Source organism: Callithrix jacchus, chromosome 4, assembly GCF_049354715.1.
Source record: "Callithrix jacchus isolate 240 chromosome 4, calJac240_pri, whole genome shotgun sequence".
NCBI lineage: Eukaryota > Metazoa > Chordata > Mammalia > Primates > Cebidae > Callithrix > Callithrix jacchus.
Window position 1 is genome coordinate 51350645 of NC_133505.1, and position 26509 is coordinate 51377153.

A 26509-nucleotide genomic window follows, 5' to 3' on the forward strand; every position below is an offset into this window, starting at 1 on the left:
AGGCAGGCAGATCATTTGAGGTCAGGAGTTCGAGACCAGCTTGGCCAACATGGTGAAACCCCATCGCTACTAAAAATACAAAAATTAGCCGGGCATAGTGGTGCATGCCTGTAATCCCAGCTACTCGGGATGCTGAGGTAAGAGAATCACTTTAACTTGGGAGGCAGAGGTTGCAGTGAGCTGAGGTTGTGCCACTACACTCCAGCCTGGGTGACAGAGTAAGACTCCATCTCAGAAAAATAAATAATGGATAACTTGAAGTCAGAAGTTCGAGACCTGCCTGGTCAATATGGCGAAATCCCATCTCTACTAAAATTACAAAAATTAACCAGATGTGGTGGCGCATGCCTGTAGTCCCCACTACTCGGGAGGCTGAGGCAGGAGAATTACATGAACCTGGGAGGCAGAGGTTGCAGTGAGCTGAGATTGTGCCACTACACTCCAGCCTGGGCAACAGAGTGAGACTCATATACTTTGAGAGGAAGAAAAAAGCTTTTTCTTCCTCTCTTTCCCATTTTTTTTTTTAATAACACTGAACTCATAGGTTTCATTATTGTTGTTATGATTTATTATTATTATTATTTTTTAATACAGTAGAGGTCTTGCTATGTTACCCAGGGTGGCTCAAACTCCTGGGCTCAAGCGATCTTCCCGCCTCAGCCTCCCAAAATGCTGGGATTACAGATGTGATCTACCAGCCCCAGCCCAGGATTTTTTGTGTGTTTTTTAGAACTTTTTATTATGAGAAATTTTAAACATGAACAAAAGTAGACAAAGCACTGTCACGAGCCCCCATACTCACTCAGCTTCAGTACTTACCACTCGTGGCTACTTTTGTTTCATCCACACCCCACCCCTCTGCCCCTGCCTGGTATTATTTTGAAGCTCACCCGTCATATCAGTTCATCTGTCATATTTTAGCACATATCTCTAAGAGATCATGTTTTCTTTCTGTATTTAATGTATTCTTTCCATAGTTAATATATTGTAATTTATTGCTTTCCTCATTCTTTTTGATGCTTAAATTGTCCCAAATTTGATCAATGGAAGCAGTTTGTGCTGGATCCTATACTTTGGACATGTCTTTACTTCCTCTGAACACTTCCTTGCTTTGTGGCACAAGACACTGTAGACTGCCTTAGGTTACCTTGCCTGAAACCTGGAACCAGCCATTCTCGAAGGAATCTGTGAACTAAGTCTCTTAGTGCAGAGAGTAATTTATAGGATTTATACTTTCTTGTAAATGGGTTAAAATTCAAAAGTCAGTTATTAAAGACACAATTTAAAATAATCTAAGACTCTTAATGCAGAGAGTAATTTATAGGATTTATACTTTCTTGTAAATGGGTTAAAATTCAAAAGTCAGTTATTAAAGAGACAATTTAAAATAATCTAACAAACAAAGGTAAACAAATTAGTTTAGATTCAAATCTCTCCATTATTTATTTATTAGAGATGGGATCTCGCTATGTTGCCCAAGCTGAACTCCTGAGCTCAAGTGATCCTCCTATCTCAGCCTTTCAAAATAGGTGGGATTACAGGCATGAGCCACAACACTCAGACAGATCTCTTTTTTTTTGTTCTGTTTTTGTTTTTGGAGATGGAGTTTTGCCTTGTTGCCCAGGCTGGAGTGCAGTGGTGCGATCTCAGCTTACAGCCTCCAACTCCTGGTTCAAGCAATTCTCCTGCCTCAGCCCCCACTAGTAGCTGGGATTACAGGTGCCTGCCACCACACCTGGCTAATTTTTGTATTTTTAGTAGAGACCATACCTGGCCCCAGATCTCTTTGGATCATTAAAGGATTTCGTAGATTCAAAATTTATTGAGAGCAAGTGGGGCGCAGTGGCTCACACCTGTAATCCCAGCATTTTGGGAGGCTGAGGCAGATGGATCACTTGAGGTCAGCAGTTTAAAACCAGCCTGGCCAACGTGGTGAAACCCTGTCTCTACTAAAATACAAAAATTAGCCAGGTGTGGTGGGGCAAACCTGTAATTCCAGCTACTCGGGAGGCTGAGGCACAAGAATCGCTTGAACCCAGGAGGCGGAAGTTGCGGTGGGCCAAGATCATGCCACTGAACTCCAGCCTAAGCATCAGAGCGAGACTCCATCTATAAAAAAAAAAGTTATTGAGAACAGCTGAGCTCATATGACCTGTAGTAACTACCATGCTTTGGATGTGAGAGTGCCTGAATCATCACTCTGATTTTTTTTTGAAAAAAAATTTTTTTTTGAGATCAAGTCTCACTCTGTGATCCACCCACCTTAGCTTCCCAAAGTGCTGGGATTACAGGCATGAGCCACCACGCCTGACCGATCACTCTGAATTTTTACTGAAGTTTCCAGTTCCACTCTGCCCCTCCCTACTTCCCTCTCCCCCTTGTAGCTCAGCCTGCCCACGTTATATGGAACCATTGTATTTTCAGATGTCCGGACTTAAAAGTCTAGATGTTCTTGTTTTCTTCCTCTCCTTCTATGCCTTTAATGAATTACCAAATCCAGTAAATAATTTGAAAATACCTCTATCCATTCTTTCCAATAACAATGAAAATACTAATCATATTGTTAACAACAAGGACGGTGCTGGGGCTCCACACACTATTTCTAATTACCTTGGAGCTACGCGTAGCACTATTGTTCCCAGATCACAGCAGAGAAGATGGGGTTCAACTCAGACAAATTACTCATAAAGGCGAGCTTTACCTACTAGTTACCCATACCACACTGCTTCCCATTTTTCTCCTTTTCTACTTTTCCTAAGGTGGAATTTTAAGAGAGACTGGAATATAATGGAAAAACGAGAGGTATCTCAGCAGTCCCCAGCTCAGTCATAGGTCCCACTCTGCCAGTGAGTGATTTCTGAGCTAAGTATCTTAAATTCTCTGAGCCCTCGTTTTGTCTTTAAAATGAGGAACTCTAGCTGTGCAATAGAATTACCTGGGGAGCTTTTTAAAACTATGGATGCCTGAGCCTTACCACATAAATTCTGACTTAAACAGTCTGGAGAAACGGCTTTAGGCATCAGCATTTTTCAAAAGCTCCCCAAGTGATTTTAAAGTGCAGACAGGATAGAGAAGCACTGTGCTACCTGATTTCTAAAGCTCACTGCAACCCTAACGCCTCCTCATTAGACAGCTGCAACAATTGTCTAGGTGATTAATCTGCTGTAGGCCTCTTCCTAAAGAAAGCAGATTTCCACACATTAATCCTCCTAAAACATTTGAACCAAATCATCAGGGAGCTTCTCATCCCTACAGGAGAAAGCACACATCTCCAACCTAGCAGTCAAGATTCTCTAGTCAGAAACCTCCACTTCCACCAGGCTGGTCCCCTGTTGTTCCTGGGAATAGGCCAGACTCATTGTGTGTTCAGGCCTTTACTGATGGGTATGCCTTGAACATGCTTTCCTTTCCTCTTTAAATTCTTCCCCTCCTTCAGAGCCCCACCCAAAGCCCCCCCCCCAAAAAATATAGCTTTTAGTCCCTTCTCTGATCTCATTCTGCCTGTTAAACTTTTTATTTGTGCAGCCTGCTTAGTTTCATAAGCACTTACTTTGTTAAAGGTTTTCTTCATTGACTCGCTCATCCAACAGTATTACCTACCTCATGCCAGTCCCAGACATATAACACTGTATCCCGGACAGACAGATAAGCCAGCAGTCACAACATAGTATTTTAAGTGTGCTGCTAGGAGTAGTCCAGAGTGCAGGCTCTGAAAAGGAGCCTCTAACCCAGTTGGGATGGTCAGGGAAGATTTCCTTAAGATGGTGTTCTCTGAGAGTTACTCAGGCAGAGGGGATCGGTAAGACTGTTCCATGAAATAGAAACAGCAAGTGAGAGCCTGGAGAAAAAAGAGGCCATGGTGCTGTGGGGAAAGGAAAACACGTTCAGGTGAGGCGAGGAGGGTGTTAGGTGGGAAAGGTGAGCCGGGACCAAACCCGGGACCAAAGGTGAGCGGGTCTTGGGTGCCATGTTAATAGCCAGTGTTGTCATCTAAGCATGAAGTAGACCTACACTAGCCCAGAGGCAGCAAAGATGGTGAGACATGAATGGATTTGAGACAACTAGATTAGATCGAACCTGTTACTGACTGGCCACAGTGGAAGAATAAGGGTGACTTACAGGTTTCTGACAGTGACACACAGGTTCACTGAGTTAGAGAAATGGGGAGAGATTTTGATTTGAAGGGAAGTTACCGAGTTTAGTTTAGGGTGTTTGTTAAGTGTGAGGTACCTGTAGGAGAACCAGATTATCCGATACGTGGCTATATATGCTGAAGCTTGACACTGAAATATGCGCTGAAATGGGATTGATCAGCATATAAATTTCGATTGAAGCAGTGGGAGTGAAGGAAATGGACCGAGGAGAGCATATAGAGAAGAAAGCCCCACAGTACCTCTACATTTAGGCTAAGAAAAGAGGATGTTGCAGGCAGAAAAGAAGATCCACAGAGTGATGCACCACTGAGAAGGACGGTCAGGAGTGGGCGTTCTAATAGATTTAACAGCTGGGAGGCTGCTGGTTGGAATGACTTGTTCTGTGGAGATGTAGGTGCAGAAACCAGATTGCAACAGCCTGAGAAGAGAGCAGGAGGTATGCTCACCAGCATAGGCAGCTGTCAGGCAAATAAAGGCAACTGAAGAGCAATAGCTATGGGGATGTGTGGGATTAAGGGAATTATTTTTGTAAGATAGGAAAGATGAGCTTTTTTCACAGCTGATGAGAAGGAGAAAGACATTCATTCTAGAGCATTGGTAGGATTCTTTGTAGCCAGAGGAGGGACACCTCTTCTCTTGTAACAAGAGAAGGTAGGAAAGAGTAAGACTGTAGCTTTGGTGGTAGAAAATTCTCATCTGGCTTATAGGTTTGCTTATAATGAAATAGCATTTAAAAGAGCTGACTAAGGGAAAGAAAAGATTGCTGGACAGGTGTAGGATTGGATTCCATTTGAGGCTGGGCACGGTAATTATTACACATTGATCAGTCATGTTTCTGTGAGCCTGTGTGTTTCCTGGATGGTAAAGTTTCAGAGGATAAAGACTGTTTGGTATCCTTCGGCTTTTGGTTTTTGGTTTGGTTTTGTTTGTTTCATTTTGTTTCGTTTTTTTGTAATCCCAAAATGCTTGGATTACAGGCGTGAGCCACTGTGCCCAGCCTGCAAGTCCACTTTCAAATAACACTATACTGTGTTATAGGTAGTACAGACATCTTATAAATACAGAATATTATTCTTCCCTCCTGTCCTTTGTATTACTACTGTCATTCATTCAACTTACACATAAGCATATATAATCAAATATATTGTTGCTATTATTATTTTGAACCAGCGGTTATCTCTTAGATTGATTAAGAATAAGAAAGAGGCTGGATGTAGTGGTTCATGCCTATAATCCCAGCACTTTGGGAGGCTGAGGCAGAAGGAGTGCTTGAGGCCAAAAGTTCAAGACTAGCCTGGGCAACATAATGAAACCCTGACTCTACAAAAAATTAAAAAATAAGAATTAGCTGGGCATGGTGGTGAACACCTGTAGCCCTAGCTACTTGAGAGGCTAAAGTGGGAGCCCAGAAGGTCAAGCCTGCAGTGAGCTCTGATCCTCACCACTGCACTCAAACCTGGGCAACAGAGTGAGCCCTCGTCAAATAAATAAATAAGAAAATTAAGCTTTTATTCTACCTTCACTTACTCATTCTTTGATGTACTTCCTTTCTTTATGTAGATCAGAGTTTCCGACTTAGAACATTTCTCTCTCTGCAAAGAACTTCTTTAAACATTTCTTGTAAGGCAGGTCTATTGACAACAAATTCCCTCAATTTTTGTTTGAGAAAATTTTTATTTCTCCTTCACTATTGGATAGTTTCACAGGTTATAGAATCCTAGGTTGGTGGCTTTTTTTCTCTCAATACTTTAAATATTTCACTTCACTTTCTTCTTGCTTACATAGTTTCTGAGAAGTACGATGTCATACTTCTCGTTGCCCCTCTATAGGTAAGATGTTTTATCCCCTGGCTTCTTTCAAGATTTTTTTTTCTCTTTAATTTCTGAAGTTTGAATATGATATGCCTGGTTTTAGGGGTTTTTGTGGGTTTTTTTGTTTTGTTTGTGGGGTTTTGTTTGTTTTGGTATTTGTCCTGCTTGGTGTTCCCTGAGCTTCCTGGATCTGTGGTATACTGTCTGACATTAATTTAGAAAACTTCTCAGTCCCTATTCCTTCAAATATTGCTTCCGTTCCCTTCTCTCTTTTCCTCTCCCTCTGATTTTCACATTATTCATACATTATGCATTTTGTAGTTGTCCCATGGTTCTTGAGCTTTCTGTTTTGTTTTTCTCAGTCTTTTATTTTTTCTTTTCAGTTTTAGAAGTTTCTGTTGACATAGCCTCAAGATTTAGAGATTCTTTCTTCAGCCATCTCCAGCCTACTAATTAGCCCATAAAGGCATTCTTCATTTCTGTTACAGTGTTTCTGCTACAATCCTTACCAAAAAAATGTGGTCTCTAGCAATTCTTTTGTATTTTCTTAGAATTTCTATCTCTCTGCCTACTTTATTCATTTGTTCCCGCATGTTGTCTACTTTTTACATTAAAGCCCTTAGCATATTAATCATAGTTTTTAAGAATTCCTGTTCTGGTCATTGCAACATTCCTGCCATATATGACTCTAGTTCTGATGCTTGTTCAGGCTCTTCAAACTGTGTTTTTTGCCTTTTCTTTTTCTTTTTTTGTGACAGAGTCTCACTTTGTCACTCAGGCTGGAGTGCAGTGACATGATCTTGGCTTATGGCAACCTCTGCCTCCCGAATTCCACCGATTCTCCTGCCTCAGCCTCCCAAATAGCTAGGACTACAGGCACATGCCACCATGCCTGGCTAATTTTTATATTTTTAGTAGAGACCGGGTTTCACCGTGTTGGTCAGGCTGGTCTTGAACTCCTGACCTCAAGCAGCCACCCACCTCAGCCTCCCAAAGTGCTGGGATTACAGGCATGAACCACCATGTCAGGCCTGCTTTTTGCCTTTTAATGTGCCTTGTAATTTTTTGTTGAAAGATGGACATGCTATACTGGTAAAAGGAACTGCAGTAAACAGGCCTTTAGTGATGGTAAGGTATGGGGCAGTGGAAGCATTCAATAGTCTGTGACTAGGTCTCCGTCATTTAGTAAACCTATGTCCCTGGACCCTGAACTATAAAATTCACCAATGTTTCTCAATTTCCACCACTCCCATCCTCGACCTTAGCTGGAACAGAATGGCTAGAAAGGTCTGGAATTAGGTATTTCCCTTCTCCCAGGTAGATGAGGCTCTGATAAAACACCAGCAGGTTAGGCTCTGGTAAAATAGTTTCTCCTGGCCAGGCAGGGTGGCTCACTCCTGTAATCCCAGCACTTTGGGAGGCTGAGGTGGGCAGATCACCTGAGGTCAGGAGTTCAAGACCAGCCTGGCCAACATGGTGAAACCCCGTCTCTACTAAAAATACAAAAAAATTGGCCAAACGAGGTGGCATGCACCTGTAGTCCCAGCTACTTGGGAGACTGAGGCTGGAGAATCGCTTGAACCTGGGAGGTGGAGGTTACAGTGAGCTAAGATCTTGCCACTGCACTCCAGCCTGGGCAATAGAGCAAGACTCCGTCTTAAAAAAAAAAAAAAAAAGTTTCTCCTAAGGCAATCCTCGTTAAGAATACTCTAGCATATTTCAAAATGGTTCCTTTGCTGGCCGGGCGTGGTGGCTCAAGCCTGTAATCCCAGCACTTTGGGAGGCCGAGACGGGTGGATCCACGAGGTCAAGAGATCGAGACCATCCTGGTCAAAATGGTGAAACCCCGTCTCTACTAAAGATACAAAAAATTAGCTGGGCATGGTGGCGCGTGCCTGTAATCCCGGCTACTCAGGAGGCTGAGGCAGGAGAATTGCCTGAACCCAGGAGGCGGAGGTTGCGGTGAGCCAAGATCGTGCCATTGCACTCCAGCCTGGGTAACAAGAGCGAAACTCTGTCTCAAAAAAAAAACCAAAATGGTTCCTTTTCCTTCCCCATCCCAGAAGCATGAGGAGATTTTTCTCTGATATTCTTTGTGAGTTCCTAGTAGAGTTCCTGAAAGTAAAACTCACAAAAGTGTGAGGACCCCCCATGACGGGGTCCCCTTGGAGTTTTATCTCTCTCAGGCAGCGCACACTGAGCCTCCTGCAGCCCATCAAGGCTTTCCTACCCCAGTACAGATTCCTGAGGAAGTGTGTGTTCACAGGTTTCTGGTCTGGTAAATTATGACTCTCTGTATCTACCTGTCTGTCCTTCCAATTTTAGCGGCAGTGGTTTTGCCCTGTGACCAGATTTCTCTGACAGATCTAAAAAGAGTTATTGTTTTTCCATTTGTTCAGCTTTTGACTTGTTAGAATAAAGACTTCTAGGCTGGTGCGCTGGCTCACGCCTGTAATCCCAGGACGTTGGGAGGCCGGGGCTGGTGAATCACCTGAGGTCAGGAATTGTCTTAGACCAGCCTGGCCAACATTGCAAAACCCCATCTCTGCTAAAAATACAAAAATTAGCCAGGTGTGGTGGTAGGTACCTATAATAACAGCTACCTGGGAGGCTGAAGCAGGAGAACCGCTTGAACCCAGGAGGCGGAGGTTGCAGTGAGCTGAGATTGTACCACTGCACTCCAGCCTGGGCAACAAGAGCAAGACTCTGTCTCAAAAAAAAAAAAAGAATAAAGCCTTCTAAATTTCTTACATGTTGGACAGAAATTGGAAGTCCTTTGTGCACTTTCCAACCTTGCTGGCCTGTTTCTGTGGCAATGGGCAATTCCCAGAGAAGAACTGCTAGGCAGACTTTTTCTTTCTTTCTTTCTTTCTTTTTTTTTTTTTTGACAGAGTCTCTCTCTGTCACCCAGGCTGGAGTGCAGTGGCATGATCTCAGCTCACTGCAACCTCCACCTCCCAGGTTCAAGAGATTCTCCTGCCTCAGCCTCCTGAGTAGCTGGGATTACAGGGGTGCGCCACCATGCCCTGATAATTTTTGTATTTTATTAGTAGAGTTGGGGTTTCACCATGTTGCCCAGGCTAGCATTCACTTGTTTTTATTTAACAACTATTTATTATGTGCTTACTGTAGTGCCAGGCCCTGTTCTGGTGCCAGGGATGTGGCAGTGAACGAGTCAGCTAAAAGTCTTATTCTCAAAATGAAAGTACTGGGAACGACCAGTTCAGTAATAAACTTCTACAGATGCTGTAGTCCCAGGCAGCAGAGCTTTCTAGAGGATTCCAATGCAGGAGGCAAAACAGGTCCCTTAGTGGATACTGATCACAGCCACCTTGGCCAAAGTCACACCACCCCCAACGCCTGCCCTGCCATGTAACAACTGGAGTGGTTATTCTACTTCCAAGGAAAGGGGCTGGGTACGGAGGCTCACACCTGTAATCCCAGCACTTTGGGAGGCCGAGGTAGGAGGATCACTTGAGCCCAGGAGTTCAAGACCAGCCTGGACAACATAGGAAGACCTTGTCTCTACAAAAAAAAATTTAAAAATTAGCCAGGCATTGGCTGGGCACAGTGGCTCACACTTATAATCCTAGCACTTTGGGAGGCCAAGGAGGGTATATCACAAGGTCAGGAGTTCAAGATCAGCCTGGCTAAGATGGTGAAACCCCGTCTCTACAAAAATTAGCCAGGTGTGGCGGCAGATGCCTATAATCCCAGCTACTTGAGAGGCTGAGGCAGGAGAATCGCTTGAACCCAGGCAGCAGAGGTTGCCAAGAGATCGCTCCACTGCACTCTAGCCTGGGTGACAGAGTGAGACTCCGTCTCAAAAAAAAAAAAGATTACTGGGGTTAGAAATTCCCAGCTGCAGCCTTTTCATCTGGGCACCACAAACACAGCAGTCCCAGGAGCAAGAAACTAGCTTGGCATCAACTCCGCATCCCTACTGAATGGCATCAGGAAAATTCAGTGTGCCTGTAGATTTTTGAAGGATGTACTTTGCACTTCCCCTGATGTAATAAGAAAATACTGTTTTTAAATTTTAATTTTGTTTATAATCTAACCTGAAGGTACTAGGGAGGCATGAAGAGGCCTGGTTGGTACTTAAAATAATCTATTAGAGCTTTAGAAATGAAATTAATGTTTTAATCTTGGTCATATGTTTCACAGGCTCAGAAAAAATGTCTGAATCAGACTTCCCCCATTTCTGCTCCCAAGACCACAGACGGCCTGAGGCAAGCACAGATCTCTGGGCTCTTGAGCACCGCACTGCCAGGTCAGGAGCTTCCTCAGTTTGTCCCTGCCCTCCCAATACACATGGGATGCTCTTCCCACTCTTCTCCCTCATTCTGCAAGAAAGCTTTCTGGCTTAATCTCGCCTCCACTCTGATCATTCCTTTTTTCTGCATCCTTTCCGCCTAGATAATATACTCTGTTGCATCAACTCTAAGATAGTATCAATTGTAAGATGTACTATCATTTTTTATACTACCAACAAGAAAAAAAAAAAGCACTTCTAACTAAATTATGACACATTAAATTATGTGCGGGGCGGGTGGGGGGGGGGCGCGGGAATGCTTCTTAGAAACAATGTATTTGGGCCGGGTGTGGTGGCTCACACCTGTAATCCCAGCACTTTGGGAGGCTGAGATGGGCAGATCACAAAGTCATGAGTTCAAGACCAGCCTGGCTAACATAGTGAAACCTGTCTATACTAAAAATACAAAAATTAGCCAGGCCTGGTGGCGCATGCCTGTGGTCCCACCTTCTTGGGAGGCTGAGGCAGGAGAATCGCTTGAACCCGGGAGATGGAAGTTGCTGGGAGCCGAGATCACGCCACTGCACTCCAGCCTGGGCAACAGAGTGAGACTTAGTATCAAAAAAAAAAAAAAAGAAAGAAACAATTAATTTGGTATTTGGTGGGGGAGGTGGTTCACACCTGTAATCCCAGCATTTTGGGAGGCCAAGGCAGGTGGATCACTTGAGGTCAGGAGTTTGAGACCAGTCTGGCCAACATGGTGAAACCCACCCCATCTCTATCAAAAAGTACAAAAGTTAGCTGGGGTGCAATGGCATGCACCTGTAGTCCCAGCTACTCGGGAGGCTGAGGTGGGAGAATCACTTGAACCTGGGAGGCGGAGGTTGCAGTGAGCCAAGATCACGCCACTGCACTCCAGCCTAGGTGACAGAACAAGACCCAAAAAAAAAATTTTTTTTAAAGGTATTTTATAGTGCTTGTGACTTTGTAATTATCCCCATTATCTCCATGTTGCTCTCTATATGCATATTTGGAATTCTCCACCCAGACTGAAAATATTATGGACTATGTCTTCCATTTTTCCTAAGGCTTTGAACATCTGCAGTACCCAATTAGTACTTTAAAAAAATGCAAGAAAGAAAGAAATTTAAATATTCCCAGTCAATTGCCTCTTTGGCTGTTTGGGCCTCCCTTTCCTTAAATTTTACTTTGGGGTTCTGTAGTGCTGACAGATTACTGGCATGAGGCCTGTTTTTCAGACTAAAACTAACTTGAAACTATAGCATTTAGAGCTTCTATTTATTACTATTTACTTATTTATTACTTAAATAGGCTTTAATAACCTCTTCCTTTAGAGCTTGTAAATAAATGCACCCTGCCCTCCCTCCTCACAGCAAGCATCCGTGATAAAGAAACCCATTTCAGAATGCTCAGCAGTCTGTACTCATTGGGCCCTAGGGTTATATGATGGACCCAGTTTACTGTTTCTTTTGAACACTATCTTATGTATTCTAATAGGACAGGATTCTGGAAGCAAAGTTATGTCGGCGTCCTTAGGAACCGTACCACCACAGCAGGAAAAAGTAGTTGGATCATCTCCTGGCCATCCAGCTGTGCAGGTAGAAAACTATTGGCATGGCCTCTTCCTAATGTTTAGCATAATTGAATGAAAATGTAGTTGTGTCATGTTTATGGTTGCTGGCTAGTGTTGTGTGCACAGTCCACCCGGTCCCCTGTGTGCCCACAACAGGGTGGTCACTGAAGACCTTCCTGATGGGCTGGGCCTTGTAATGTTTATGTTTCTGAGATGAATGTCTGTTCTATTTCTGACATGTTTACAGTGCTTCATTAATCCACCATTTCCTCATGAATTAGTAATATGCCAGCAGCTAGTACATACTAGGCACTCAAAAAATGCCATTTACTATTGGGTGGTATCGCTCACTATTGTATCAAAGTGGATCTGTTCTTAGTTATGCTGAGGGACTTTTTCTTCTGTAGTAGTAACCAGAAGTATAGGAAGTAGGCAGTCCCTACAGTCTTTTGACCCAACTTTGACACTTTTTTAAGTCTAACTTGTTGTTGTTTGTTTGAGACAGGGTCTCACTCTGTCACCCAAGCTGGCATGCAGCGGGATGATCACAGCTCACTGGAACCTCAACCTCCCAGGTTCAGGTGATCCTCCTGCCACAGCCTCCTGGGTAGTTAGGACAATATCCAGCTGCTTTTTTGTATTTTTTGTAGAGAAAGGGTTTTGCCACATTGTTCATGCCTGTCTCAAACTCCTGAGCTCAAGCCATCCACCTGCCTTGGCCCCCACAAAGTGCTCAGATTACAGGCATGAGCCACTGTGCCCCACCTAGTCTGGTTTCTTCTTTTAGTTTTACTGCTTTGTTTTATTTTGTTTTGTTTTAAGTTGGGATCTCGCCCTGTCACCCAGACTGGAGCGCAGTGGTGTGAATCAAGCTCATTGAAGCCTTGCTCTCCTGGGCTTACGTGATCCTCTCACCTCAGCCTCCTGAGTAGCTGGGACTCCAGGCACACACCACCATGCTTGGCTAATTTTTTTATATTTTTAGTAGAGAAAAGGTTTTGCCATATTGGCCAAGCTGGGCTCAAGCAGTTCTCTCACCTCAGCCTCCCAAAGTGCTAGGATTACAGGCTTTAGCAACCATGCCTGGCCTAGTTTTTTTTGTTTGTTTGATACGTGATAGATGTACATATTTTCAGGGCACATTCAATAACTTTGGCTTTGGCTTTTAAGCCTAAAATATTTCAAACTAGTAGTCTAAAAAGGGAGGAAACCTTTCTTGTTTTCAGCTTACTAAGACCATGGTTTCTTCTTCCTCAGACCTACCAAGTAGTAGTTTACTGAAACTTGCTGCAGTGTGGGACTGCCTAGAATACACAGTGAAGACTCTGTTCAGTTCTCGGGTTCTGAGATAAGGCAGAACAAAAGATGTAAAAAATGCCCCTTTAGATCACACACCTGGACTATATATAACAGGAGCTTAAAAGTGTGTATATCCCGTACTTATCCCTGAGAAGGTGGATTAGATAGTATCTACTGACTTTTCAGATATTTGTGGAATTTTTTAAAAAATGTAACGATGGGTTGGCAGAGTGGCTCACACCTGTAATCCCAACACTTTTGGGGAGGCCAAGGTAGGCAGACGGCTTGAGTCCAGGAGTTCGAGACAAGCCTGGGCAATATGTCAAAACTCTGTCTCTACAAAAAATACAAAAAAAAAATTAACAGGCATGGTGGTGCACACCTGTAGTCCCAGCTACCTGGGAAGCTGAGGTAGAAGGATTGCTTGAGCCTGGGAAGCAGAGGTTGCAGTGAGCTGTGATTGTACCACCACACTCCAGTCTAAATGACATAGTAAGACCCTGTCACACACACACACACAAAATGATGATTATGATAATGATGATCATGCATTTAGAGAGGAGTTAGGGATTCAGGCTTTAAATTGCAAACCGAGTCCTTTTCAGGAACTGATTATACAGCTTTCTGTAATCTTAACACAGTATAACTTTGCTTTATGGAGTCCATGCAATGTTTTTTGTTTTTTTTTTTCCCCCAGCAGGGCACATTCTATAGTCTTAGAATATGTTCTTGATTGGTAGTTGAAAATATGTGAATTATAGTAACCTTTATGTATAACTGTATTCATTTTTCTACAAAAGGGAATAATAAGAGGTATGTTTTGTCTTTAGGTGGATAGTCATTCGGGAGGACAAAAAAGGCCTGCTGCAAAACAGCTAACTAAAGGAGCTTTGTGAGTTACTGACAAATCAATGTCGAACATTCCTCTGGGTCCCTAACCTTCAGTAAATATACTACAGAGGTCAGATTACAATAATGAGCATATGAGCCTTTTTAAAAATATACTTTGGGGCAGGGCATGATGGCTCATGCCTGTAATCTCAGCACTTTGGGAGGCTAAGGGAGGAGGATTGCTTGAGCCCAGGAGTTCGAGTGAACCCCGGGCAACATGGCGAGACCCTGTCTCTTCAAAAAATACAAAAATTAGCTAGATGTGGTGGTACAAGCCTGTAGTCCCAGCTACTCAGGAGGCTGAGGTGGGAGGATGGCTTGAGTCCTGAGGTGGAAGTTGCAGTGAATCTGAGATTGTGCCACTGCACTCCAGCCTGGGTGACAGAGCAAGACCGTATCACAAAAAAAAAAAGTACTTTGAAAATATTTTTCTGTACTTTATTTTCATTAAAACTTATAAATATATTAAATGTAGTTTTAGCCTCTACTGTTTGCTCTTTTCTTCTTAAGGAGAATAGTTCTATGTCTTTTCAGAAACAAAGCTTCTCTGAGGAAAAGCATTGTTTGATAAACTTCCATGTTTAGAACAGAAATGTTGGCATGAGCTTAGTTGGCCAATGGTCAGGCACTGCCAAGGTTTATGGGGGTGCCAACACATAAGTGCTTTTGAGGTCAGGATCATAGTTTGAGTCTTCTGTGGAGCTAAACTGAGCTATCAACCCACTATGGTAGAAAAAATATAAAACTGAAGAAAAAACTGCCGTACTATTCCTGTATATCTTATTTGCTTTGCATGTAAATAAATGTGATTAGATTTTACTTCCTAACATGACTCTATATTGACATTGGCCATTTCTCTTGTAAAGCATTCTCCAGCAGTTGCAGAGGGACCAAGCCCACACTGTGACACCGGACAAAAGTCACTTCCGATCACTAAGTGATGCGGTACAGAGACTGCTCTCCTACCACGTGTGCCAGGGCTCCATGCCCACTGAGGAAGACTTGAGGAAAGGTAAGCAGGCCCCGGAACCCTACAGCACCACCCTGATACCAGGCACCCTCCCATGACCACCCCCCAGAAGAGCAAGAGCCACATCACCCCCAGATGGTAGGCAGGTTATTGTTTTTAATCACAGACCAAACTTGTTCCCTAGTTACCTAATTTCCCAGTTCATGTTTAAGGTTGTAACTTAAACTAAATAATATTTTTTGAAGGGAAGCCAGGTACGGGGGCACACACCTGTAGTCCCAGCTACTCAGAAGGCTAAAGCAAGATAATCACCTGAGCCCAGGAGTTTGAGAGTATAGTGTGCTATGATCACGCCTGTAAATAGCCATTGCACTCCAGCGTGTCTCTTAAAAAAAAATTGTTAGGAGGATACCCTAATGTCAGAGGTTTTTGTTTGTTTGTTTGATTGGTTTTTATTGGTTTTTTGAGCCTTGCTCTGTTGCCAGGCTGAACTGCAGTGGCGTGATCTCAGCTCACTACAACTTTTACCTCCTGGGTTCAAGCGATTGTCCTGCCTCTGCCTCCCAAGTAGCTGGGATTACAGGCATCCACCACCACACTCAGCTAATTTTTGTATTTTTAGTAGAAACAGGGTTTCACCATGTTGGCCAGGCTGGTCGCAAACTCCTGACCTTGTGATCTACCCACCTCGGCCTCCCAAAGTGCTGGGATTACAGGCATGAGCCACCTTGCCCAACCAATGTCAGAGTATTTTATTGACAAATTGGTGGCAGTAAATCCAAAACTTTGTGTGGACTGCTGGCTCCAGATGAAATAACTGTGCACTAGACACTCCATACAGTGGTTTGGCATAATCCTTGCCTTTAGGCAGTATGCATACCCTGAACTGGTTTGTTTGTTTGTTTGCTTATTTTTGAGACAATAGTCTCACTCTCTCACTGCTGGAGTGCAGTGGCACGATCTCGGCTCACTGCAGCCTCCACCTCCTGGGTTCAAGTGATTCTCCCTGCCTCAGCCTCCTGAGTAGCTGGGATTACAGGCGTGTGCCAACACGCCCAGCTAATTTTTGTATTTTTCAGTAGAGATGGGTCCACGTTGGCCAGGCTGGTCCTGAACTCCTGACCTCAAGTGATCGGCCCACCTCGGCCTCTTGAAATGCTGGGATTAGAGGCGTGAGCCTCTGTGCCCAGCCAAACTGTTTCTAGTTTTATGAATTAGGTGCTTAAGCTCCCAGAAGTATTCTCTGAGGTTCCAAAATGAGTCCATGGCATTGGCCACACATGAAGAAACTAACAAAAATGTTAGATAAGGGCCAAGTGCAGTGGCTCACACCTGTAATCCCAGCACTTTGGGAGACCAAGGGAGGCCGATCACCTGAAGTCAAGACCATCCTGGCCAACATGGTGAAACTCCGTCTCTACTAAAAATACAAAAATTAGCTGGGCGTGGTGGCACACACCTTCAGTCCCAGCTACTTGGGAGGCTGAGGCAGGAGAATTGTTTGAACCCAGAAGGCAGAAGTTGCAGTAAGCCAAGATCACACCACTGCACTCCAGCCTGGGTGACAGCAACACTCTGTCTCAAAAAGAAAAAATAAAATTGGAGATAAGGGCTCCCTCCCCCAATCTGGAACTCCTCCTGTCCCAATGCCTGGCCATGCACTTTCCCACCACACCACCAAGGCCTGGCTGTATCAGTGTCCTCCTCTTTTCTAATCCCTTCCTCAGCTGCTACAAGTCTTCTCCTCCTAGCCTCTGATCTCTGGGCACAGTGGTTTCCGTGGGTCCACTGTGGACTTCCCTAGGACACCAGGTAATAGGGTCAAGATCCAGCCTTAAACAGGGGGTGTGAAGACTGAGAAGAAGAGTGAATTAGAAGGTTTTCAAATCTTTGGAGACCAACAGACAGAGGACAGAGCCACATGACCATGACGATTTAATATAAAGCTGTGTCTTCATTTGTTTCAGCTACTTTAGTTTTTCATACCATTAGGCTTAGGTCATCTAAACTAGCAGATCATTCTCTATTCACTGATATTTATTGTGAGTCTGTTAATGGTGTTATTTTATAGGTGATATCAAAGTAATTATGTTCTTGGTTTCCTAAAGTTAAAAAAGCTAGTACTGAAATGAGTTTCCATGACCTGTGGACAGTGAGGGAAAGCAGTGTAGAAGGATGATGCTTAGCCAGGAAAAAGCTCGTCTAAGAAGAGAAAATTTCCCCAGATAAGCCATGTTTGAATGATGGAAGAGTAATGCATTTCAGTCTTAAGAAACAGAAGACCTAGTCAGTGATTTACACTCTCTTACTATTTCTCTCTCTCTCTCTTTTTAAAGTGGACAATGAATTTGAAACAGTTGCCACTCAGCTCCTAAAAAGGACCCAAGCTATGCTTAACAAATACAGATGCCTGCTCCTAGAAGATGCCATGGTAAAAGTCATGCTACTGATACTTGTTTTTTTTAAAACTTTATAGGTCACAGACACTAAATCAGAGATAAAAAGTTCAAGGAATTATAGAATATAATATAAAAGGCACAGATATTTCACACTCTAGAAAACTTACACTAGGCTAGGTGTGGTGGCTCACGCCTGTAATCCCAGCACCTTGGGAAGCCTGGGCAGGCAGATCACAAGGTCAAGAGATCGAGACCATCTGGCCAACATGGTGAAACCCTATCTCTACTAAAAATACAAAAATTCGCCAAGCGTGGTGATGCCTGCCAGTCCCAGCTACCCCGGAGGCTGAGGCAGGAGAATCGCTTGAACCCGGGAGGCAGAGGTTGCAGTGAGCCAGGATCATGCCACTGGACTCCAGCCTGGTGACAGAGCGAGACTCCCTCTCAAAAAAAGTAAAAAGAAAAGAAAAACTTACACTTAGCTGCTACAAAACAGCAATGAACATTTGCTGCACTTTACTTGGTGGGTCAGTACTATTCTCTTTTTAACAAATAAGGAAACCAGGGCTTTGGTTAAGTAATTTGCCTGAGATCAGATAGCTAAGAAGTTTGCAGAGTCATTAGTAGAGACTCTAATGCTGTCTACTGCCTTTCACCACCCCAGAGATGTGGGAGAAGGACTGGAGGCACATCTGAAAAGATAAGCTGGTGACAAATGTCAAAATTAGTTTTATTATTAATTGAGAGATCACTGACATACCATAAAATTAACATTTAAAGTATACAACTCAGGCCAGGCACGGTGGCTCATGCCTGTAATCCCAGCACTTTGGGAGGCCAAGGCAGGTGGATCACCCGAGGTCAAGAGTTCGAGACCAGCCTGGCCAACATGGTGAAACCCTGTCTCTACTAAAAATACAAAAATTATGCCAGGCACAGTAGCTCACACCTGTAATCTTAGCACTTTGGGAAGCTGAGGTGGGTGGATCACCTAAAGTCAGGAGTTCAAGACCTGGCCAACATAGTGAAAATCCATCTCTACTAAAGATACAAGAATTAGCCTGTAATTCTAGCTACTTGGGAGGCTAAGGCAGGAAAATCGCTTGAATCCAGGGGGCGGAGGTCGTAGGGAGCAGAGATCACGCCACTTCACTCCAGCCTGGGCAAAAGAGTGAATCTGTGTCAAAAAAAAATTAGCCAGGCATGCTGGTGCACACCTGTAGTCCCAGCTACTCAGGAGACAAAGGTTGCAGGGAGCCGAGATCGCACCACTGCACTCCAGCCTGGGCAACAAAGTGAGACTCTGTCTCTCTTAAAAAAAAAAAAAAAAAAAAAAAAAAAAAAGGCCAGCACAGTGGCTCATGCCTGTAATCCTAGCAATTTGGGAGGTCGAGGCAAGCGGATCATGAGGTCAAGAGATCGAGACCATCCTGGCCAACATGGTGAAACCCTGTCTCTACTAAAAATATAAAAATCAGCTAGGTGTGCTGGCACATGCCTGTAGTCCCAGCTACTCAGGGGGCTGAGGCAGGAGAATCGCTTTAACTCAGGATGTGGAGGTTGCGGTCAGCCAAGATCCCGCCACTGCACTCCTGTCTGGCGACAGAGTGAGACTCCATCTCAAAAAAAAAAAAAAAAAATTGTTTGCATTTTGACAGCCATTTCTGAAACAAAACTCTGAGACATCAAAAAAGGCCAGCTCCATTGTTTGTGAGGAAAACAATACTGGCCATGAATCTGCCATGAATTTTCATGTTAAATAATACCCAGTCCAATACTAAGTGGAAAAGAAATTTAAAAATAATAATAAAAATAAAATGAAAGACCCAAAAATATAATTTAAGATTTGATCCTGTTAATAGCAAAAGCTTTAATAAAAAGGAAAGCTTTACTAAAAACACAATTAAGGCATAGCAGAATATAAAGTAAAAGGTCATCCTAATGAAAAGATTTCTAAAATATATTATTATGTAGAAGAGAAAAAAATACAGAACAGTATATATAGTTGCTACTATTTGGGTACAAAAATAAAGAAGTGTGTATATATATAAAGTATATACATATATATTTTTTCTTCTTCTTCTCTTTTGAGACAGAATCCCACACTGTCACCCAGGCTGGAGTGCAGTGGCAGGGATCTTGGCTCACTGCAAGCTGCGCCTCCCAGGTTCAAGCAGTTCTCCTGGCTCAGCCTCCTGAGTGGCTGGGATTACAGGCATGCAGCACCATGCCTGGCTAATATTTTGTATTTTTAGTAGAGATGGGGTTTCACTATGTTGGCCAGGCTGGTCTTGAATTAATGACCTCATGATCCACCTGCCTTGGCCTCCCAAAGGCTGGGATTTACAGGCGTGAGCCACCATGCCTGGCCAAAATGCATATATATTCTTATGTGTGTCAAAAATATCTCCAGAAGGGTACTGAAAACTGCTAGGCAGGCAAATGCCTCTGGGGAGAGGCACTGGGTGGTGGTGGGTGCACTTTTTACATACCCTGTAGTATTTTTTGAACTTTGTACCAATGTGTAAATTATTTTTTCCAAAAACAACAATTTTTTAAAAATTGTATATGTATCCTATGTGACTCAACAGGACATGACTACAACCTAGACACCAAACTGTCAATTCTGATTGCTTCCGTTGTGAGATGTTTGCAGTTGATAAAAGGCATCTGAAATGACTGGCCTCTCTCTTTCAGCGAATCAATCCCTCTGCTGAGATGGTGATGATTGACAGGATGTTCAACCAGGAGGAAAGAGCTTCCCTATCCCGAGACAAGCGCCTGGCACTTGTAGACCCTGGTAAGAAACTTCACAGTGAAAGTAGACAGCTTCTGCCATGGTTCAGGGACTGTGGGGCCTTTGGGAGTCTGTCTGAACTTTGGGTAGGAAACCTGAAGGTAGGCCGGGCATGGCAGCTCACACCTGTAATCCCAGCTCTTTGGGAGGCTGAGCCGGGCAGGTCATCTGAGGTCAGGAGTTTGAGACCAGCCTGGCCAACATGGCAAAACCCTGTCTCTACTAAAAATGCAAAATTAGCCGAGTGTGGTGGTGCATGCCTGTAATCCCAACTACTGGAAAGGCTGAGGCAAGAGAATGGCTTGACCCCCTGGAGACAGAGGTCGCAGTGAGCTGAGATAGTGCCATTGCACTCCAGCCTGGGCAACAACAGCAAAACTCTGTCTCAAAAAACTTGAAGGTAAAATGTGAATTCTGGGGAGAGCTGGGCACAGTGGCTCACACCTCTAATCCCAGCTACTTCCTTCTCCTCCTTGGCCCGCACAGCCAGTGTTTGTTGGATGGAATCATCGTTTTAGATTTCAAGGCTATATGCCCTAGAACTCACATTTTAGAAGTTGGTGAACAAATTTCATGTTCACACTATACATATTCTTTGTGGTCTTATAGATGTCATCAAAGCCCCATTTTACTTCAGTTATTTCCAGAGTTAACATTTTTTCCACTCTTGCTCAACAGCAGTCTGCCTACTTCCACCTGTACCCTCAATGTTCTCAATCCTCACGGACATCTTTTTTGCCATCCTTGGGCTCTTGGAGCCTGGTGCAGTTGAGTGTTCACTCACAGACACAATTCCTGCATACCCACTGACTTCCATATTATTTTGGATGAGTGTTGACTATTCATTTTGTGGTCTTGGCAAAGTGATGCCAGGTTTCTCCTATGTGTCTACAGGTATTGAAGTGCCTTCACAAAGACAAATAGCTTTCTTCACCCAGAAAGTATGTAAGATAGATGGGTTTTCTGTTTCTTGGTATCTGTCCCCCTTCCCTGCAAAGCCCCATTCCAGGTCCTTCTGCTGTAAGGAAGAAACCAGGCTAATACCAGCACCTAATTTCTGTTTTCAGACCATTTCAAGAGGTCATTAGCTGAAAACTAATTTAAAATAATACTTAGAGGCTGGGCACAGTGGCTTACACCTGTAATCCCAGCAGTTTGGGAGGCCAAGGAGGGCGATCACTTGAGGTCGGGAGTTCAAGACCAGCCTGACCAATGTGGTGAAACGCTGTCTTTACTAAAAATACCTAAATTAGGCCGGGTGTGGTGGCTCACACCTGTAATCCCAGCACTTTGGGAGGCCAAGGTGGGTGGATCACGAGGTCAAGAGATAGAGACCATCCTGGTCAACATGGTGAAACCCCATCTCTACTAAAAATACAAAAATTTAGCTGGGTATGGTGGCACGTGCCTATAATCCCAGCTACTCGGGAGGCTGAGGCAGGAGAATTACCTGAACCCAGGAGGCAGAGGTTGCGGTGAGCCGAGATTACGCCATTGCACTCCAGCCTGGGTAATGAGTGAAACTCTGTCTCAAAAAAAAAAAAAAAAACCTAAATTAGCCAGGTGTGGTGGCAGTGCCTGTAGTCCCAGCTACTTGGGAGCCTGAGGCAGGAGAATCACTTGAGCCCAGGAGGCAGAGGTTTCAGTGAGCTAAGATCGTACCACTGCACTCCAGCCTGGGCAGCAGAGCAAGACTCTGTCTCAAAAAAAATAAAATAAAATAATATTTAGAGATCAGGACTGAGTGCAGCATTTTACCCATCATGTTTTCCCATTTGTCATCAAGCATCTACCTTTTCAAAAGGTTTAAGCTTCCCATCTGGAAGCCAGGTCTCCACAGCCTCGGCTGCCTTTACAGGATGCTCGCTCAGGCTTTGGGTCCTGCTTCTGCATGTTCCTGTATGTGAAGCAGACAGACTCCACGAGCAGGACTGGCGTTGCCATCCGCACCTGACCCACTGAGGGTCTGTTGTGTAATCCCTGCTCTCCTAGTCACTCACTAATGTTCTTTTTGTTCCCATTTCCAGAGGGTTTTCAGGCTGATTTCTGTTGTTCCTTCAAACTTGATAAAGCTGCTCATGAGACACAGTTTGGCCGCAACGACCAGCATGGCAGTAAAGCTAGCAGCTCTCCACATCCACCGGCCAAGGCCCAAGGCAGAGACCGAGCCAAAACCAGTGTGACAGAACCCATGAATCATGACCAGTTTCATCTAGTGCCTAATCACATCGTGGTCTCTGCAGAAGGAAACATTTCTAAAAAAACAGAATGCCTTGGCAGAGCACTGAAATTTGACAAAGTGGGCTTAGTTCAGTGCCAGAGCATGTCTGAAGAGAAGGCCAGCCGGAGAGAGCCTTTGAAGGCCAGTGAGTGCTCTCCCGGCCCCGAAGGGCACCCGAAAACCTCATCCAGGTCGGATCACGGTACTGAGAGCAAACTCTCAAGCATCCTAGCGGATTCACACTTGGAGATGACGTGTAATAATTCCTTCCAGGACAAAAGTCTGAGGAATTCTCCAAAGAATGAAGTTTTACACACAGACATCATGAAAGGGTCAGGTGAGCCCCAGCCAGATCTCCAGCTGACAAAGAGTTTAGAAAACACATTTAAGAACATCTTGGAACTCAAAAAGGCGGGACGGCAGCCCCAGAGTGACCCCACGGTTAGCGGCTCTGTTGAGTTAGATTTCCCCAACTTTTCTCCTATGGCTTCACAGGAAAACTGCCTGGAAAAATTCATCCCGGACCACAGTGAAGGTGTTGTAGAAACTGACTCCATTTTAGAAGCAGCTGTAAATAGTATCCTAGAGTGTTAATAGCCGCAGTCCTCCCCTGACCCGCCCCAGACCCCACCCCGGACTAGTTACATTCTTTCCTGGCAAAAGCAAATGGAAATGGTCTCCTGTCTCCAGCCTGCTTGATCTTTCATCACAGGTTATTCTTTCTAATCTCAATCCTGTTCTTTGTTTAAGAGCAATACTTGTCGTGATTACAGGGAGATCCTTTAGTAAAATTAATCCTTGTTAGAAAGCAGTCTGATAGGCCCCACTCATTTCAAGTGTTATGAAAGTGCATATAGTCATTTTGTTTATTTGTTTTATTTTTTAAAAACACTGTAACTCCATGAGACCACAGTATACTTGGCCCTGCATAAAATTTTGACAATCATAAGTCATTTGAAAAGAACAGACTTAACTAAAATCAAATGAGACAGATAGAAGCTACTTTTTAAAGAATATCCCACTGCATCTCCAAATTTAGTTTTGGAGGTTTTTTTTAATTATTTTGAGTTTTGTGTGTATGTTTTATTGTTATTGAGGGGAAGGCCACATTATTCTTCCCCCTCAGCCATCCTTGAGCAGTAAATTGCTGGCTGCGCTGCCAGGGACCCGCAGCCCTGGTGGGAAAGCCAGTAGCACATAGCAGGGCATTGCAGAGCGTCCCTGTGGATGGTTCAAGTGGATGGTTCAAGTGCTTTTCTGATGCTCCTGGAGCAAAACCTCATGCTTTTAGGCATATCCATGCTGAAGTTCATCTAGGGAATGTTCTGTTCTTAGTTACAACAGCAGAATTTGAAATCATTTCACCAGGCTAAATAAAGGAAAATGGAAACCACTTAAGAGGCACAGTGTACAGGGGAGGCCGGGATAGAGCCATGAGGGTTATAATATTAATATGTATATATGTAAAAGCATATATATGTTAACTATTGAGAAAAAACAAGTTTTGCATTTATAATTGGATATAGTCAACATATGATGTATGTTTTTGTTTGTTGCTGGGTTTTGTTTCATTTAACCTCTCTTTGCACCCTCTCCCACAACTAATAACCAAGCATCAAAAGCACCTTCATTTGAAAATTATGTTGTAATTTTTCAGTTTAAACTTTAAGGGGACTTTGGCCTTGTTTTTATGCTTCTTGTCTGAGAACAGTAGTCACCCCGGCAGCAATTCATTACCAAAACACAGACAAACCAAAGGTAACCAGCTAGCCCACCACTAAAAGGAACTATCTGAGACATGAGATTCTCATTTGAGAGCCAAAGGATACGCCCTGTCACGGTTTGTGTTTGGCCCGTGCTCATAGTAGTGAGCATGGCTTATTGCTTTATTTATTTTTCTTTCTTGTCAGGAAGTGTTCTCCATTTTCCTTTCTTGTATACCTGTCCCAGGTTATCCCTTTTCTGTTGTTACCTTTATTCTCAATGTCATTGTAACCGTCACTTATCTCCTCTCATTGGGAAAGCTACATGGTAGTATTTTTATGCACTCTTCCACATATACACACACACGTGTCTCTGAGCTGCTCAGATCCAGAGGTCATTTTGGTTACCGTGTGTACACACTCACTCTCCCTCTTAGTGTGTGTACTTCCTCATTTTTCTCCCTGGCTCTAGAGGTGCATCCACTGGTCTCCACTTTCATGCGTTGCCAGAGTCTGCTTCTGGCTCTTGCCAGCATGGGGATGACCCTCACTGTCATCATGTTGGGCATTTCTTTTCCAGATTGGCCCGTGATGTAAAGGAAGGCTTCTGATTAGAAAACACAGCAACAGAAGACCTGTACCCCATGCCCTTTTGTCCCACTACACACAAAAAAAAACCCTATGAGATGGCCAGTCTTCAGAATAGCAACGTACCTTCACCCCAACCACTTGCCCCAGCCAATACAAATTGGAAAACCTGGGCCATTTTAGGGTTACTGGTTTTTCCTTATTTGTGCCAATATCGAACTTGCAGATTTCCCCTTTTTCCTGTATTGTAACATATTAGAAAGATAAGTTGGTGTTGCCAGTGGGTACTTTGTGTTTGGGTGGCCCTGGGATAACACCCTGCCCTGAACTCCATGATTTCATAGGCTCTTCTTCCCTTAGGCCTCATGCTCCCCTAATTCCTAGCAAGACTTAAAGATGATCCCTCCTAATCAAATTCTCATTGTGAAACTTTATACCTGTCAGCTGCTAATGAGTTACATTAATTACTGCAAATCAGTGGAATTCTCAAGAGACAAGATAAGCTTCATGTACATTTGTCACCTCTCTTTCTTCCCTATCCTGCCCTGCTGTCCCGATCCTAGCTTTGCTATATACCATCTTAAAGGGTTTTTAAGCCCTAACGCTTGTTAGCAAATGGAGAGCCTAATTTACCAAAATGAAACTTGTAAATTTTTGTGTCTTTGTATGTAAGTTTACTTTTTATGGAGGAAGGATTCTAGATAATGACAGATGAAGATTATGAAATGTATTTTACTCCCGTGATTAGGTTCTACACACATGGATCATAACTCGCGTGTCGAGCCCCCTCTGGTGAAGGGTAGGAGAGCTCAGCCTCGGATGGCCAACATTCAGTTGTTCAGGTTCATTAGTCAAAGTTACGTTTTAGAACTATTTGTACTCAGTAACAAATAACATTTTCTTTTTTTTTTTCCTGTTGTTGTGGAAAAGTGTGAATTTGTTATTAAGCATTTGATTTTCTGTGTCCTTAAGTACTTCCTAAAGATAAAGCAAAATTTTAATCTGGCAATTACAAAAAAAATATTTTAGCTCTGAAGGATTTAGTAGATTCTGTTAGATTAGGGAGGCCTTACAGACTGACTTGACTGAAAGAGGACGCGTCACTCGCTGTCAGTGTGGTGTGGGCTTTATTTGCTTAAATACCTTCATTTGTATAGTATGTCTCACTTGAAATTGCTTTGTATACATTTTGTAAAAATATTTATAAAATGTTTTGTAAAAAAAAAAAAAGTATAACAAATTGCAGTTTATTTTGTTATGTTGGATAAATACTGTTAAAAGAAACCAGTCAGTAACTATATTGTTAATCCATGGTTAGGAAATGTTTAGATGGAGATTACAAAATGAAACAACCATTGCAATACAGCCAAAGATTTGGGAAAATGTGCAACTGTGATTGTCTTGATTTTGCAAATAGGAATGGCTGCTTTTCCCAGAAGGAAAGGGTAAGTGTTCAATGAGAATTCTATTTCAATAGATTAACCATTACCAAAATCAATTTACCCCAGTCAGAGAAAGGATAGGATTTTAATTGATTGGCCTTTCCAAACAGTTACAAATTAATGAAGCTGGTCTGTGAGGAGGTTTGGTCCCGTGCACCTCTGGCCTCCATCCCCACTCCTGTTGCATAAGTCCTTAGCTATGGAAGGAAAAGTGGGGTCATGTGAAAAGTCAGGTAAGTGAGCCTCACTCTGCAGGAGGTTTTCTTCAGTTGTTATGTTTGTTTCTGCAAGGACAAGGAGAAAGCTAAGGGATAAATGACTTTACATAAGACATATTCCAGAATTAACATGTTTCTCTTTGGATTCAACATATTTGACCAAATGT

At 43.4% G+C, this 26509-nt stretch overlaps 1 protein-coding gene across 5 annotated transcripts in view; it reads left to right on the forward strand.

Moving 5' to 3' along the window:
- Positions 1-26065, forward strand: part of BICRAL (BICRA like chromatin remodeling complex associated protein) — an 82504-nt gene extending 56439 nt beyond the window's left edge. For all 5 annotated transcript variants that reach the window (XM_054254003.2, XM_054254000.2, XM_054254002.2 and 2 more), the window contains 7 exons: positions 10133-10238; positions 11739-11839; positions 13944-14005; positions 14871-15016; positions 17311-17405; positions 20071-20173; positions 22198-26065. In XM_054254003.2, coding sequence (XP_054109978.1) covers positions 10133-10238; positions 11739-11839; positions 13944-14005; positions 14871-15016; positions 17311-17405; positions 20071-20173; positions 22198-22985 — 1401 coding nt within the window. In that variant the 3' untranslated portion in view covers positions 22986-26065. The remainder of the gene's footprint in view (positions 1-10132; positions 10239-11738; positions 11840-13943; positions 14006-14870; positions 15017-17310; positions 17406-20070; positions 20174-22197) is intronic.
- The last annotated feature ends 444 nt before the right edge of the window (positions 26066-26509 follow it).